At 36.4% G+C, this 14,715-nt stretch overlaps 1 protein-coding gene across 3 annotated transcripts in view; it reads right to left on the reverse strand.

Moving 5' to 3' along the window:
* Positions 1–14,715, reverse strand: part of ANO3 (anoctamin 3) — a 440,613-nt gene that overhangs the window by 16,962 nt on the left and 408,936 nt on the right. For all 3 annotated transcript variants that reach the window (XM_025879336.2, XM_073904837.1, XM_073904838.1), the window contains 6 exons: positions 12,944–13,055; positions 12,142–12,199; positions 6,283–6,380; positions 3,523–3,656; positions 2,475–2,627; positions 492–639 (listed from right to left, as the gene is read on the reverse strand). In XM_025879336.2, coding sequence (XP_025735121.1) covers positions 492–639; positions 2,475–2,627; positions 3,523–3,656; positions 6,283–6,380; positions 12,142–12,199; positions 12,944–13,055 — 703 coding nt within the window. The remainder of the gene's footprint in view (positions 1–491; positions 640–2,474; positions 2,628–3,522; positions 3,657–6,282; positions 6,381–12,141; positions 12,200–12,943; positions 13,056–14,715) is intronic.

Here is a 14,715-nt window from a genome sequence, read left to right on the forward strand (position 1 = left end):
AAAAAGAAAGAAAGAAAGAAAGAAAGAAAGGAAAAAAGAAAGAAAGAAAGAAAGAAAGCTCTCTCATCATAGCTGACATTTCCTTCATATTCTGTATGTCCCTGCAAACTAGCCTTATTCCCTGAAGCAAACTAGCTTTATTTCCTGAAGCAAGTGGGCCTCAGTTTTCCCAACTATATAGTCAGAAGATTGCATTGGATGATTTCTAACATCTCTTCCAGTTCTGAATTTGACTTCTAAATACATTATAATGTTTTTAACATTTGGATACCAGTGATGCATTTACAAGTAAAAACATAGACTCTAAAATTATTTGCGTAAAAAGCACTGTCGCCCTTTTTATCCCGCTTGATTTCATCCAATAAGCACATTGTAAGTACAATGATCAAAAACACTGCCCTTAATGGTCACACAACAGAACTTTGCAATGAGTTCCCATTTCAATCACAAACATAAAACATATCAGAGAAATGTATGAATTTCAACCTTACTTTTCACCATATTCAAAACGACTTGCACAGGGGCCGTATTTGTATTCATAGACAAAACGTGGGATGTAATCAGATGTAATAGCAATTACAAATGCATTGGTGATCACAGCCAGTATACCGATTCCTTCAAGAATGCCATACCAGATTCCTAGTAGGAGAAAGAGTAGAGATAGAGAATGAAATGCAGAAAAATTAAAACCCTCTCATGACTCTTCTTTAGAAAGAATGTTTTACTTCTATTGGGGCTACAGCTCTGTCCATTATTTACTTTCTTAGTACAATGTCTCACTACAGATCGGACATCTACTGAATACTTTTCCACAGAGGGAAGGTAGACCCCATCTAGAGAGATTTGAAAATTAAAATAACATCAGGAATTGTTTCAAGTAAATTTTAAAGTAAAAATATAAAAATGTAAAAGTTTGGTGTCAAGACCTGGAAATCACTAGTTGACTTTTCCAATCTGGTATACAGATGTACAAAAAAGCTTTTCAAATTGTATACGGTATCCACATACTATTGGTTACAGTCAAAACTGATGTTTCAAATAGGATTAAACTTAGCTTTAAATACACTGATATGAAAAAAAAAAGAAAAGTCCTGGAAAGAAATACTCAAAAGTGCTAAAGCTGATTGGATAGCATGGTAACTTTCTCCCTTCCAACCCCTTTCTTTGTTTTTCAAAATCTTTATAATATTTCGTTTTATTGAGTGGTAATGAAAAAAATAAAAATAAAAAAGACAGAATTTCTTTTACAGAGCTAGTTTATTAAAACAGTATGCCAAAAATAAGTAGTCAGATGAATGGAGATTCTGGAAATATACCTAAGTTTATATAGAATTTCATATAATAGAGATAATTCAAACAAGTTAAGAAAGATGGAAAATTTAATAAATGGTTTTGGGAAAATTGGCTACTTTTTAGAAAAAAAAACAAGCTGGATCTCAATTTCAACCCCTTTATTAATAACAAATTCCAGGTAGATCAATAATTTAAATAAAATCATAAAATGTCAACAGATAACCAAATAACACACATATATCTAAAATATAAAACAACAACTAAAACATGGTAAAAAAATAGAGAGTTCTAAAGGATCTTTCTAAGAATGCCATAAATAATAACAACTATAAGAGAGACATATCAATGTGATTATATGCACATTTTAAAACCTTATTCATGATGGAGTAAAAGATTAAAAACCAGCATTTGAAAATGTTTGCAACATATATATCAAAGGTTAATATCTTGAACATACAGATAAAGATTACCAAATCAGATATAATAGCCTAAGGTCATAAAGTTAGTAAAGAAGAAATACAAATATATTTAATCTCATAATTATAAAAATGCAAGGAAACATAACAAGATATCATTTTTTCCCTCAGATTGTTGAGGACAGAACAACAATAAAAAAAAAAGAACCCTTATTGCACTTTTAGGAGTATAAATTGGCACAATATTTCTGGAGAACATAATGAGAAATTTTTTATCAGAATTTTAAATGTAAAAAAATTTAAATGTATATGCTCTTTGATAAAGGAGTTCCACTCTAAGTGTTTATCTTGAGGAAATGATCAAAGTATGTATGAAGATGTATGTTCACCTTGGTGTTGTTTATAATAGAAAAAACTGAAGCAATCTAAGCATCTCCAGTTAAGGGAATGATTTTTTAGAAATGTCATATAACATGCCATAGAAATTTGTGCAGTAACTATAAAGAATGAGGCAGAACTATACTTATTAACATGGAAAAACGTATACGAGATCGTTTTTAGTGATAAACAAGTTCATGAAATAGCATGTTTAGGATAAACATACTCTCAACTAGGTTAGTGTTCATTTCATGATTTTGTTAATCAAAACTGCTCAGTTTTGTGATAGTTGGAAGGAAGCCCCAACGACAGAAACCCACGTGGTGCTAAGATCAAGGTTCTTCTTGGCCTCAGCAATGCAAAAACCATTTAGTTCCTCAATCTTACCTATGTCAGTTGCTCGAGCTGGCAGAGGCCTCCGCCACTGGGTGACAAATTTGTATGCATCCAGCCTGATCTCAATGATATTGTTTAACAAAGCCAAAAGAGGGGCCAGAGGAAAAGCTGCCACAAAGATGGTGGTAAAACCAAACTGCAAGACTGTAAAGGGAGAGCGTTGCAAAATTAGTAATATAAACAATATCGTTTCTTGAGTGCTTTCTTTGGGCCTTATGAGGTGCTTCACATAAATCGCCTTTAATCCTTTCAATATCCCTACAAGGTAAATATGCTCATCATATTTTGCCGTTGAGATAACTATAGCTCACATGCGATAAGTAAGCTTGCTAAAGGGTGGAGAGCAAAAAATGTTAAAACTTGCATTGAAACTCTCTGATCTCAATGGATTGAAAGTCTCTGTGCTTTCCATCACTATATCATGCCTCATGAAGGGAGAGTGAAGAGAAAAGAAGTCAAAGAGGAGGCCTTGAAGAAAAATGCTGAGCTCTAAGGGACCCCAGACACCTAATCTTGTCCCGTCTTTTTATATTGAGAAGACTAAAGGCCAGAGAAAAAGCAAATGTGAAGACAACACACAAAGATTTTAATAGTTGGAGTGAGAATCATCCTTTTCTTAATATAAATAAGTGGGCTTCTCAAAGAAGCTAAACTCACACCAGGTCTGTGCAAAGGTTTATTGCAAGAAATAATCATTGCTTTATTTGGGCAGGATGGTATATTCTTGATATAGGAATGGGTTCTGATTTATCTTGTTCCTTTAAAATATCTGCACTAAAGCTGATATAGGTGTTCTACTATGAGAAAACCCTTCATTTTGGTCAAATGCTATGGCTAACAAAGGACAGAATTTGTGAGCCTTCTAAGGACATTGTTTTAATATCTTCTCTAGTTATGTTAAGATAAAGATACAGAGGTATTTTAGAATGTTTGGGGTTGGAGAAGAGAGAGATGGTTTTGTCTTGAACCATGGCCTGTGTAAAGAAAAAAAAAAAATATCAAGAAGCCCAAATAGCTGTGTAGAAGTTTCTCTCCTTACCCATTTCTAAATATTCATCCATCAGTCCATGAATATTCATGGGCTGCAGGTTCCAATCATTTTCCCACTGAGGTATGGACGCATCTTGTATTCCCCGCTTGATTTTATGTCGTGACCACCAATTCTGGATCAGCCTACATTACAGAGCAGACAACAGGCTTTTGAGCTCTTATAAACATATGGTGAACAATTTATAGTGCATTAAGGAAAGAGAAATACCACTATCCTGGGAGTACACTAAGCATTTCTGGGAATTGGAGATATTTGCATGGTCTCAACTTCCAAGTTTAGGAGGTGGGAATAGGCATCAGCCTTCCTAGACCATGTACACATCTATATATGTATCTGGGAATTAATCCCCACCCCCACACTTAGGTGTTTCCTGATCCTTATTAGACAAACACCCATTTGTATGATTCCTTCCCTCTACTCCCTCAACCTCTATACATACTTAAACCTCTATGTTGCCTGTTGTGATTCGATCTGAGCCCTTAATTGCTCCTAACCCAAAATCTTCTGGGCTGTGCTCTCTGAACATGAGTAAAATCATGTTCCCTACCAAATAACTGAGCCCTAGGTAAGGTTTCAAGAGATATAGGTTCTAGTCCCCACCCTACAATGCACTGGCTGTGTGACTTTTAGTAAGTCTATTGACCTCTGTGAGTTTATGAACATGAAGGTTTTGAGTATTAACAATTACTGCTACTATAGTGAACAATAATTTACGGCAATGGATCTGTGCCTGAATCCATTTAAAAGACTTGGAAAGGAATTAACAACACTATTTCCCTAGCTTAGGGGCAGTCTTGAAATTATGTGACTCAGAAATATCCCATAGTGGGGACTTCTGGGCAGTTAATTATTTCAAGATTTAGATGAACATTACCTCTAGAATGAAGTGAATCCCACAGTGTATCCCAAATCTCAATATTAATTAATCATGGACCTGGAACTCAGTGGGTGTTGGAAGAACAACCATAAACCAAAATGTCAGGTAGTTAGTTCTTCAGTTAGTTCTTCAGTGTATGTCCCATGAGGTTGCCTCTGGGACCTCATGAAGATGCAAAAGGGGCTGGGTGTTGAGATTGAGGCAGGCCTGCTTGGTTTAATTTTATTTACTTCAGTCTGCTTACGATTTTACTTTAAGAAAGAGAACCGAGTTATAAAAGTTTCAAAATTATTGCTTTAGTGACTGGTCCACTCCTGCTGGATTTGGAAAAACACCAACAGCATGTCCCTTACCATGGTACATTTGGGATTTGATAATACATAATTCAGGCTGACCACTTGCGCAAGGTCATGGTGAAAATGTGCAATCCGAAGGTATGCTATGTAGAGAAGCACACAGACAATGGCAACAATAAGAATCATTCTTAATACTATAATGACGAGGATACCATCTTGATGGTGCTTATGAAGCTCTCTCATTCACAGCACGTCAGATCCTGTGGCAGGCACTTGCTACCTAATCTCCTCCGCTACTTTCAAATGATGTTCCCAAGCCCTGTGTCTCAAACAGATGAGCAGGGATAGGAAGGGATACAAACAATGGACTGGGCTCCCCAAACCTTCATCCCTATGCCCTCTTCATTTACTAGAGATTTATTTTTTTTCTGTTTTGAGTATTGAGGATCTGTACAAAAATCTCTTCACAAAAAGCTTCTGTCATTTATTGATGAGGTTTAAAGACCATGGCGCATCTCTTGTAATCTCTTCCCTTATTTTATAAATAAAAAATTAATCTCACAGATAGGTGAAGTAAATTATAAGCATCTTCAGCAAGGGGCAGAAAGGAATATGAACCAGGTCTCAGTTATTTCATAGTCTATGCTCTAAGACTGCCTGTAACTTAACACAATAGTTTATGGCAGATTTCAGGGTGGATATCACTTCTCCAGCCCTAAGGTCTCTGCTCTGGAACAGCCTGACACCATCTGTCGGCCAACAAGGAGAAAGAATCGCGACATAATCAGATGACTAAGCCTAAAGTATTTATATCATCAATTAACTAGTTCTTCTTCTAGAGTCAAGGAATTCCTCAAAATAGTCATGCTTTTAACCTTGGTTAGGCCTCAAAGCTTCCATCACACATTGTTTTACATAAACCATATTTCAGTGTTTTTGGAAGAGTAATCTACGTTATTAGATGTAGAAGTAGGCATTCAACACCCTTCACGTCAGCATTCCACAGACCTTTAAACCCCTTCTAAAGGGACAAAACAGAATGCTATTTTATGTGAAATCAATCCTGTTCTAATGACATTTTATTCATGTAATAAAGAGTACAAGACCTCCTTATCCAGAATTTTATCTTTGTTTTATTCTTTTTTAAGAGGGGGAGCATAAATGTAAGCTGTCTTTGTTAAACAACGACAACCTTGGTCTTTTGGTGGCCGGAAGAACCCAGAAAGTTATTCTTATCCTCAAGAACCTGTACTGAAAATAGTGTTTTAAGAAAGCGATAAGCATCTTAATGTGTTGAACAGAGTACCGGGTGCTTGACATCCACTATTTCCTTTAATCCTCACAAGTGTTTTCTCGAGGAGCTTATAGCCATTGATCCCCTCTTAGAGATGTGAAGACTGAGGCTGAGAAAGGTTAACTAACTCACACACGGCCACACATTTAGTGAGCAGCAGAGCAGGAACTGAACCCACTCCTGTCTGTCTAATAGGCCCCAATTCTTAAGAAATAGTCCCACTACCTCTATCTTTCTTTTTGTAATTATACATAAGGCAAGTTTAAAAATAAAGTGCTCACGGGTATCCCAGTTCCATGAAGTTGTTCCATATTTGCTTCAAAAACATGATAACACCCATCTGGAGGCAGAGGTCTATCAAACAGCCACTGGGATGACACTGAAACAGAGCAACAACAATAATCTTGCTCTTCTCAGCTGGTTACACAACCCCACCTTCAAACCGTACAGCAAACTCTAAAGCCAGGCCACACAATCTCAGTGCATAAAGAAAATAAAAACAAGGAAGAAATAGCATGTATAAAGACACCTGATAGGGAAGTTTTCAGTAATCAGAGTGGAATAGTGATCAAAATTATAACAGCAATAAAAACAAATATTTTTTATGATTTAAATTTAATTAGCCAACATACAGTACATCCTTAGTTTCAGATGTAGTGTTCAATAATTCATCAGTTGCGTATAACACCCAGTGCTCATCACATCACATGCCCTTCTTAATGCCCATCATGCAGTTACCCCATGATGGGCATTAAGAAGGGCAACCCTCCCCCTCCCCTCTAGCAACCCTCAGTTTGTTTCCTATGGTTAAGTGTCTCTCATAGTTTGTCTCCCTCCTTATCACTTCCCATTCAGTTTTCCCTCTGTTCCCCTTTGATCCTCTGCACTGTTTCTTATATTCCACATATAACAAATCTATCTTTTAGTGAGCACTTACTATCTGCCAAGCTCTGTATTAGGCATGATCCCATTTAATGAGTGCTCTGGAATACTCTATCTATTAACAATCAGGAGATAGAAAAATGTTTAAGTGTTTATAATATGTTCTTCTAAAATAACTTTTTGACACAGAATAATTTTAAACATATAGAAAATTTGCAAGGAAAGTACAGAGAATGCCCATACACACTTCAGCCAATTCCCTCCATTGCCCCTTATATTACCAAGGTAGATTTGCCAAGTCTGAGAAACCAACATTATCTGATGTTTTTGCATGTTTAGACTGGGTTATGTGTTTTGAGAATGGAGGGAAATCATAGACGTAAATTTCACCACATCCCCTCGGAAGTTACATGATAGCCACAGACATCACTAGTGACATTAAACTTCATCAGTTGGTTGGTACAGTGTTTGCCAGGTATTTCTTCTATAAAGTTACTCATTTTTTCCTTTCCCTATTCTTTTCTGAAGTGAATTAAATCTAGCCCATTCTCAAGATAGGAGGCAGGTGTTAAGGTCTATATCCTGGAGAGGGAATATCTACATATACTAGAATGTATTTTTAAGTGATAAAAACATGCCACAGAATGCCTTGTCAGTATGATCTCAGTTTTGCCTTCCTTGTGCTCTTCTGCTTTTTCAGATATCCAATAAATGTTAGCATTAGAAACCCCCACAAACAAAAGTGTAATTACAATGAAAATTGCAATTGACATCTTTTGCTTGAAAACTTTGTACTGTAGAAGATAGTTGGGTAGGAAAGCGTGGGTCTGTTTCTTTAGAAATGGGTTCACGTCCTGCTCATAAGAACAATAGTCACTAGAGCTTTGATCCACAGTTTCTATTTCTATCAAATTGGTACCAGTGGGACTTCAAAGGGAACAGATAATTAGAACACGAAGAGCCTGGCTTTCTGGTTCCAGCCCAGTAATTTAAAACTCCCTAAACTGAATCAGAGAGAGAGAGAGAGAGAGAGAGCTTGGCAGTGGTGATTTTTATTGCGTAGAGAAGTCTCAGTTCTCCCATTCTAGCATGCCTCTTCCTTCTAGGATGAATTTAAGACCCCCTGAGCTCTGCCGCATATATATGATAATTGGGTTCCGTAGAATATCTGAGACAGAATAATTACTAAGCTACAGAGGCAGGCATAGGCATAGATCACAGGTGTGAGATCAAACTCTTCATTTTTATAGAGAGACTGAAAGACGTAAATTAGCGTGTACAAGGTCATACGATGTTGACTGTTGGTATGGAATTGAAAGCCTTGGTCTCCTGCACCCCAATCCTCTGCTCTTGTACATAATGCTAAAGATGAATTCTGTTTACCCAATGTGTTGGTTGCCTTGAAGGGCTGATTCACCAAAACATATTATTATGTGGGAAGGGAAGAAAAGAAGACCATTATAGAACCATGTGATTGGCTCATTCTCCACAATCATAGGCCAAAGCGGGGAGGCTGGATGACAGGCAATTTATAATTTTGTTGAAATTGAGCCTTCATGACTTGGTGATTTATAGGGCAGAGAAAAGGATCCAACAGTTTTTGTGGGTCTGCCCTCCTCAAATAATGGTTCCCTTGTACAAAATCCAGTCCTTCAATATTCTAAAATTCATTTAGTAAGAGAGCTTATACTTAGAATGAGGAAAAGGGCATTGGATGAGTGGGCAGGACACCCAGGCTTTCATTCCCATTGTACTCCCTCAAAATCATAAGACTGTGGACAATCCAAAGCTGGGTGTCTTCACATATTTTTCTCATTTGCTCCTCCTGAGAACCTCCCAAGATGCGTGTTGGTATCTCCATTATGTAGATGATGGTGGCAGATAGGACTATCAGATTCTGATACTGATGTTCCTTTCACAGGAAGTATGTTTACTCTAAATCCAGTTTACATGTGCGAGTCAGCAACCATTCAGCAATCTCTTATCAAAACCAAATTCCTTTATGTTCTCAATTTTGCCTATATGCTATTCCAATGGTGACTGGAAAGCATGATGTTCAAAGTGCAGACTCTGACGGTAGGTTGGCTGAATCTAATTGACAACTTCATCAATTTATAAGCATGTTTCCATAATTGTTGGTAAATTATATAACTTGTCTAAATTTCTGTTTCCTCATCTGCAAGATGAGTGTAATAATAGAATTTTTATATTAATATATATAGAATAGTTAGGAACAATTGCTAGAAGGTGCTGGGATATAGTAAGCACTCATCAAATATTAATCATTAACATTTTTATATAGATTTACATAAAATATTTATGTGAGATATTATACAATATACTATGAGGAAAGGTCAGTATAGCCAGTTCATAAATGTTTTAAATAAAATTGAAGTACTTTTTGCTTTCTTTATAATAGCTATCATTATTCGTGCCAGGGATTTATTTTATTTTTTAAAGATTTTATTTATTTGACAGAGATGGAGAGAGCCAGAGAGTATATGGGGATGGCAGAGGGAGAAGGAGAAGCAGGCTCCCCGCTGAGCAGGGAGCCTGACGTGGGACTTGATCCCGGGACCCTGAGATCATGACCTGAGGCAAAGACAGACGCTTAACTGACTCAGCAACCCAGGCACCCCTGTGCCAGGGATTTTACATGCATGATCCAATTCTATCCACCTCTCACAAATCCTACTGAGATAGCTATTCCTAGCACAATTTAAAAAAGACTTAGAGATATTAAGATTTGGGTGGGGCAGAATTAGAATGTAGACTGTCAGACTCCAAGACAGAATACTTGTTACATAACATGGTTATGTTCTTCTCTTTGAGACTATTAACATCATCAAGAAAGGAAAGGGACTTCTTCATCTGTATGCTCCCGTATTACCCAGCAGAGGCCTGGAATGGGAATATGTGTCAATAATGCTTGTATGATTGAATTCTGATGGTCAATTCTTATCTTCCATTATGTGTATTTATGTGTACACTTCTAGAATTTCTAGGGTCTATCACAAACCCACATTTTTCATTTCACTGATTTTTTTTCAAAATAATCTTTTGTTGGAAATCTTTTATCACTTAAAAATACAAAATGGCCATTATGTATGCCCATATATATTGTGGAAAATGTCTAGGATGGTTATGAAACATTTTTCCTGACACCAGTATTAGAACTATTTCCCTGGGACTCCCAAAGAAGAAATATGACTTCCAATAATTTTACCCTTAAGAGTAAAAATATCCAATTAAACAAAATTATTGGTGACAACAGTTTCTAAAATGGCATCAATATGCAGATCCACCTGCCTGTTCCCCACACTACCCTTGCTAATTCCAGGTGAACATTCCTGATCGGGTCCCAAACCAAGTAGATGAAAGCCTTTTAGCAGATATAGTCATACTTCTGGGCTATGAGTGAAAACTGCAAGTTTGATTTGGGGACTTTCTGGAGGTCTGAAATTATGGAACGTCTTCATCTGTTTTTGCCTAAGAGGGTAAGACCCAGATGGCTGTGAGACAGCTTTGATAACTATCAGCTACAATTTATAGAGTGCCTTCCAAAGTCCAGGGGTTGTGCTAATTGTGTTATGCAAATTATCTCTTATCTGTAAACAGCTTTGTAAAACTAAGCATTACTACTGCTAGTTTACAGATGAGGAGACAGATATTCAGAGGGATTAACTTAAGGGCAAAGAATTAATAAGTAGCAAGGTTAGCAGGTGAGCTCAGGTTTCTATGATGTAAAGCATGTTATTCTTAGGAAGTTTCAGGCTTTCTCCATGTATTCCAATCAACTAGAAGGCTCTAGGGAGACAATATCAATGAGGACTCCCCCAAGTTTGGGGGAGCTTTTTAGATAGAGACTGGAAATATCTCTTTTCTCAGCGAAACTTTTCTTAGCCTCTCCCTAAATTATGACCTCCTACTAATATTACTAATATTACCATGTATTAAATTGGATTTTACATTAGAATAATTAAAACAATTTTGAACTATAGGAGCAATAAGCAATCTGACCAATGAGACTGAACAGAGTCCAGAAATAGACATGATTTCAAGATGTAGAATATGATAAATCTTGAAATCTTATTTTGCTGAGTGATAAAAAATGTATTAGTAATTAAATATGTGACTGCCAACTTGGTGTGGGGGGGTAGAATCTTGATTAATCTTTACACGAAAATAAACTTCCAATGGACCAGAGACATCAATATTTAAAAAAATAGTGAAAAGTACAAGTGTGAGGTTTGTTTTTTTTTTTAATTTCTAGAATGAAAAACACATTTTTTGGCATGATATAAATGCCTGAAGTCATTAACAGCAGTGATATTTTAAATTAAAAATGCTATAGAGTTTTAAAAAAATGTATCAAAACAAAATTAAGACATAAAAGAAAACAAGAAACATATCTGCAGCAAGTTGAAAGATTATAGCATAATGTTATTAGTTTATAAATCTTTAAGACAGAGAAAAATAGTCTAATGGAAATGAGCAAGGGTAGCACATACCCACAGGAATAGAAAATATTCAACAAACATATGAAAAATATTCTCCATCTCACTTATAATTAAAGGAGCTGAAATCAAAAGGAGGTATCTTTTAGATGTTATATTGGTAAAAATTAAAATGTTTCGGTTGGCAAAAGTCTGAGGAAGTAGGCTCATAGACTAGAGGTAAGGGCTGGCATTTTGGAGAACCATATGTCCGTCTCAGTGACAATATACAATCTGCTTAACCCTGTGCTCTAGCAATACTAGACCTTTTGTTTTCACGACATACATATTATAAATTAATTTAAAAAAACTATAAGATTTGGAAGAGATAGATCTACATATTTATAGATTGGTGTTTCAAGTAAGCTTTCTTTTGGATGAAGTTTCCCTGCTTAAAAGGAAATCTAACATATTTAAAAGTTCAAAAACCCATGGAACAGATTATAATAATTCCTCCAAAGTGAAAAATCCCTGAAGCTAAATTTCTGAGCTTTGTGAATGGAGGAAATGGGTTTGGTAGAAAATTAAAGAGGTGAGGTCAGGATTTGCGGGTTTAACCTTTAAGTTCATATCCTTTGTTTGAAAGATGTAGTTCCTTCCTTTCTGAACCCATAAGAACTTTCTATCAAAAACGTGTCTTCAGCATGCCTGAAATTCCACGTACCCACCTTCTCTCTCTCTCTCCTTCCGCCCACTTCTCTCCCATGGTCATTGGCCCATATCCATGCCCAGTCCCACATTCACCCTTACAAGGTTACTTACTTCCTCCAGTCTCCACCGGTTAAAGAGTTTATTGTAATTTCCTGGGTGGCCTACAAATCTGTAAAAAGCCATTTTAATTCATTAGCATTTATGTGGGGTTGACTGAAGAACATCCACTAATGCACGGGTAGGTAGACATAAATATTCACTGGTGCATCTTGTCCCCAAACTGCAGACTTTGGCCATGCTTACACATCAAAGTATCTGACTTAAAAAGGAAAAATTGGTGTATGAATTCAATTCTCCCCCCCACCAATGGGGTGAGAAAGTATAGACAAAAAACCAAAGGAAATTTTCCACTTTCACCTGTAGATCTTTAATGTTTTGTTGACCTAGCTAATGAATATTAATTAATGTGCTCAATTCTTTAGTTTAAAATGGTTCTAGCATTAGTATGTTTCCATGGCATTGGCTGGAGTGTTAAGCATAGTTTAATATGCTTCTTTTTCATTTTGTGCAGCAAACATAGGAAAAAATGTTAACATGATAGGTAGGAGAAGTATCCACACTAAGGAAATGTAACCTAGGGTTATACAAAAATCATTTTCTTATTTAACAAAATCATTACTGATGACCGGATACTCATACTCCAACCCAAGCATGGTACATAGGTTTTATTTTTTTATGCCAGCTTTAACTGGTAGTGGCAGCTGGAAGCACTGTACTAAGTCTTTTGATGGAAAATGCATGGGAAGGCTGGTTAGCAGTTTTCCAAGGCAGGGGACAAGGATTCGCCTTGGCAAATGGAACTGTTGGCAGTCTTTTTCACTCTGCAAAGATGATGAACATAAAGTTGACTTACCTTCCCAAGAAGAAAGCAATATAGAAGATAGAACTATTTAAATTAACAAACTGGAAGAGGAACATCTTCAGAGCAAAGCTGTTTTCCCACTCGGATTCTGTTCGAGGATATTCTAAAAGGAAAACAGGGTGTGTTTACATAGAGGAGGTGAATAACAAGAAATATGGAGATAGAAGCCTCATGTTTGTGTTCTGGTTCAGCCATTTACTAGTTCTACGAGGCACTCAGTGTCTCTGAATTCTAGGGTCTGCATCTGCAAAACGTGAATGATAATGTCTGCGGTACATACATAGTTGATAAAAGGATCCAACGATACGATACAATCTTCAGACTTTCCCCACAGCTACAAAAATAGGATGCCCATTATTAATAATGTATAAAGATTTCCAGGATTCTGTCTGCTATTGTCATTTGGAAATAACCATGTACATTGGAGCAGTCCTTGACTCAAACTGTCTATGCTTGAATAAGGACCTAAATTGTCCACAGAGTTCTTTGAAGAATGAATATTTTGTGCAGACTGAAGTAGAATGGTAAAGAGGAACGAAGACTACCTCAGTCATAGGAGCTGGGCTCCTATCTCAACTTTATACCTAATTTTCTGGTAATCTCAGGTAGATCTCTTTATGTTTTTTTTTTTTTTTTTTTTTGCGACCAGTTTTAACATTTATGAAACAAGGAGTTTAGGCAAGATGATTTCAAGAACCTGTCTACTTATGTTTCTATGACTCTTAAAACAAAACAAAATGATGCAAGAGATTGAACTAAGATGGCAGGGTGGGCTGTAGCCCCTGCTCCCACCCAGGATCCAAATAATGATAGAAGATCTGTATGCACAGCTAATATATATTTCATATAATTAAGGAATTCAAGGCAGATAGAAAACAGACGGGGTCTGATTTAAGGAAAATGTGGGCCAAAATGTGTGCATGATCCGGTCACAGAATAGGAATAGGTCCTGGGGGAGTCCAAGCCCAACTACAATATGTGCCAGAAGTGACAGGGGTCTGTGGGGCATCCCTAAGGCTGACTGGTGGGTGGGTACTAGTGAGAGCACCCAAGAGAGCCCACATTCCCCCAGGGTTTTGGTGGGTTGTGTTTTCATGATTGTTTCATTCTAAACAGTTTGTAAATTTAGTACAAAACTTATCTGGAACTGAGAATACGGATTTAAAAAAAAAAAATCCCCGTTGTGTAGTTTGTTTTTGGATCTCTACTTCTAATTTTATTGCATCATGATCCACAAATGTTCCTGTGTGATTTCTGCTTTGGAGCAAAAAAGTTGGTTTCATTTGTGGTCAAATTACTTGGATATATTTTGTCTATGTATTAAGTGTTTGGGAAGAGTATATATTTTTTTGTTGAGCATACAGTTTATATATATTTAAAGAGATTATTAGTTATGATATTCAAATATATTATATCCTGGCTTATATTTGATTGTGGACTTGTCAGGTTTTTTGGTATTTCTATCATGTTTTGCCTTCTATATTTTGAAGGTTTATAAAAAGCTGTATAGAAATCATGACTATTACACTGACCTGGCCGACTGTTTATCAGTATGATGTATCTCTCTTTCCCACTCAAACAGATCTTAAATTCTGCTTTGCCTAATGTTTACATGGCAACATCTGACTTTTTGTTACTATTTTCTTGATACATGTGCTCTTGTTCCTGAACTGACCTCTGTATGACAAAACTGAAACTTAATTGTTTGGCTTAATTTGTTTCTTGGAATCCATGTTCATTTTTTGTAGATAATTCATATTACA

The sequence above is a fragment of the Callorhinus ursinus genome, unplaced genomic scaffold, assembly GCF_003265705.2.
Source record: "Callorhinus ursinus isolate GAN/ISIS: 27379988/994484 unplaced genomic scaffold, GSC_fseal_2.0 scaffold21, whole genome shotgun sequence".
NCBI classification, from domain to species: Eukaryota; Metazoa; Chordata; class Mammalia; order Carnivora; family Otariidae; genus Callorhinus; species Callorhinus ursinus.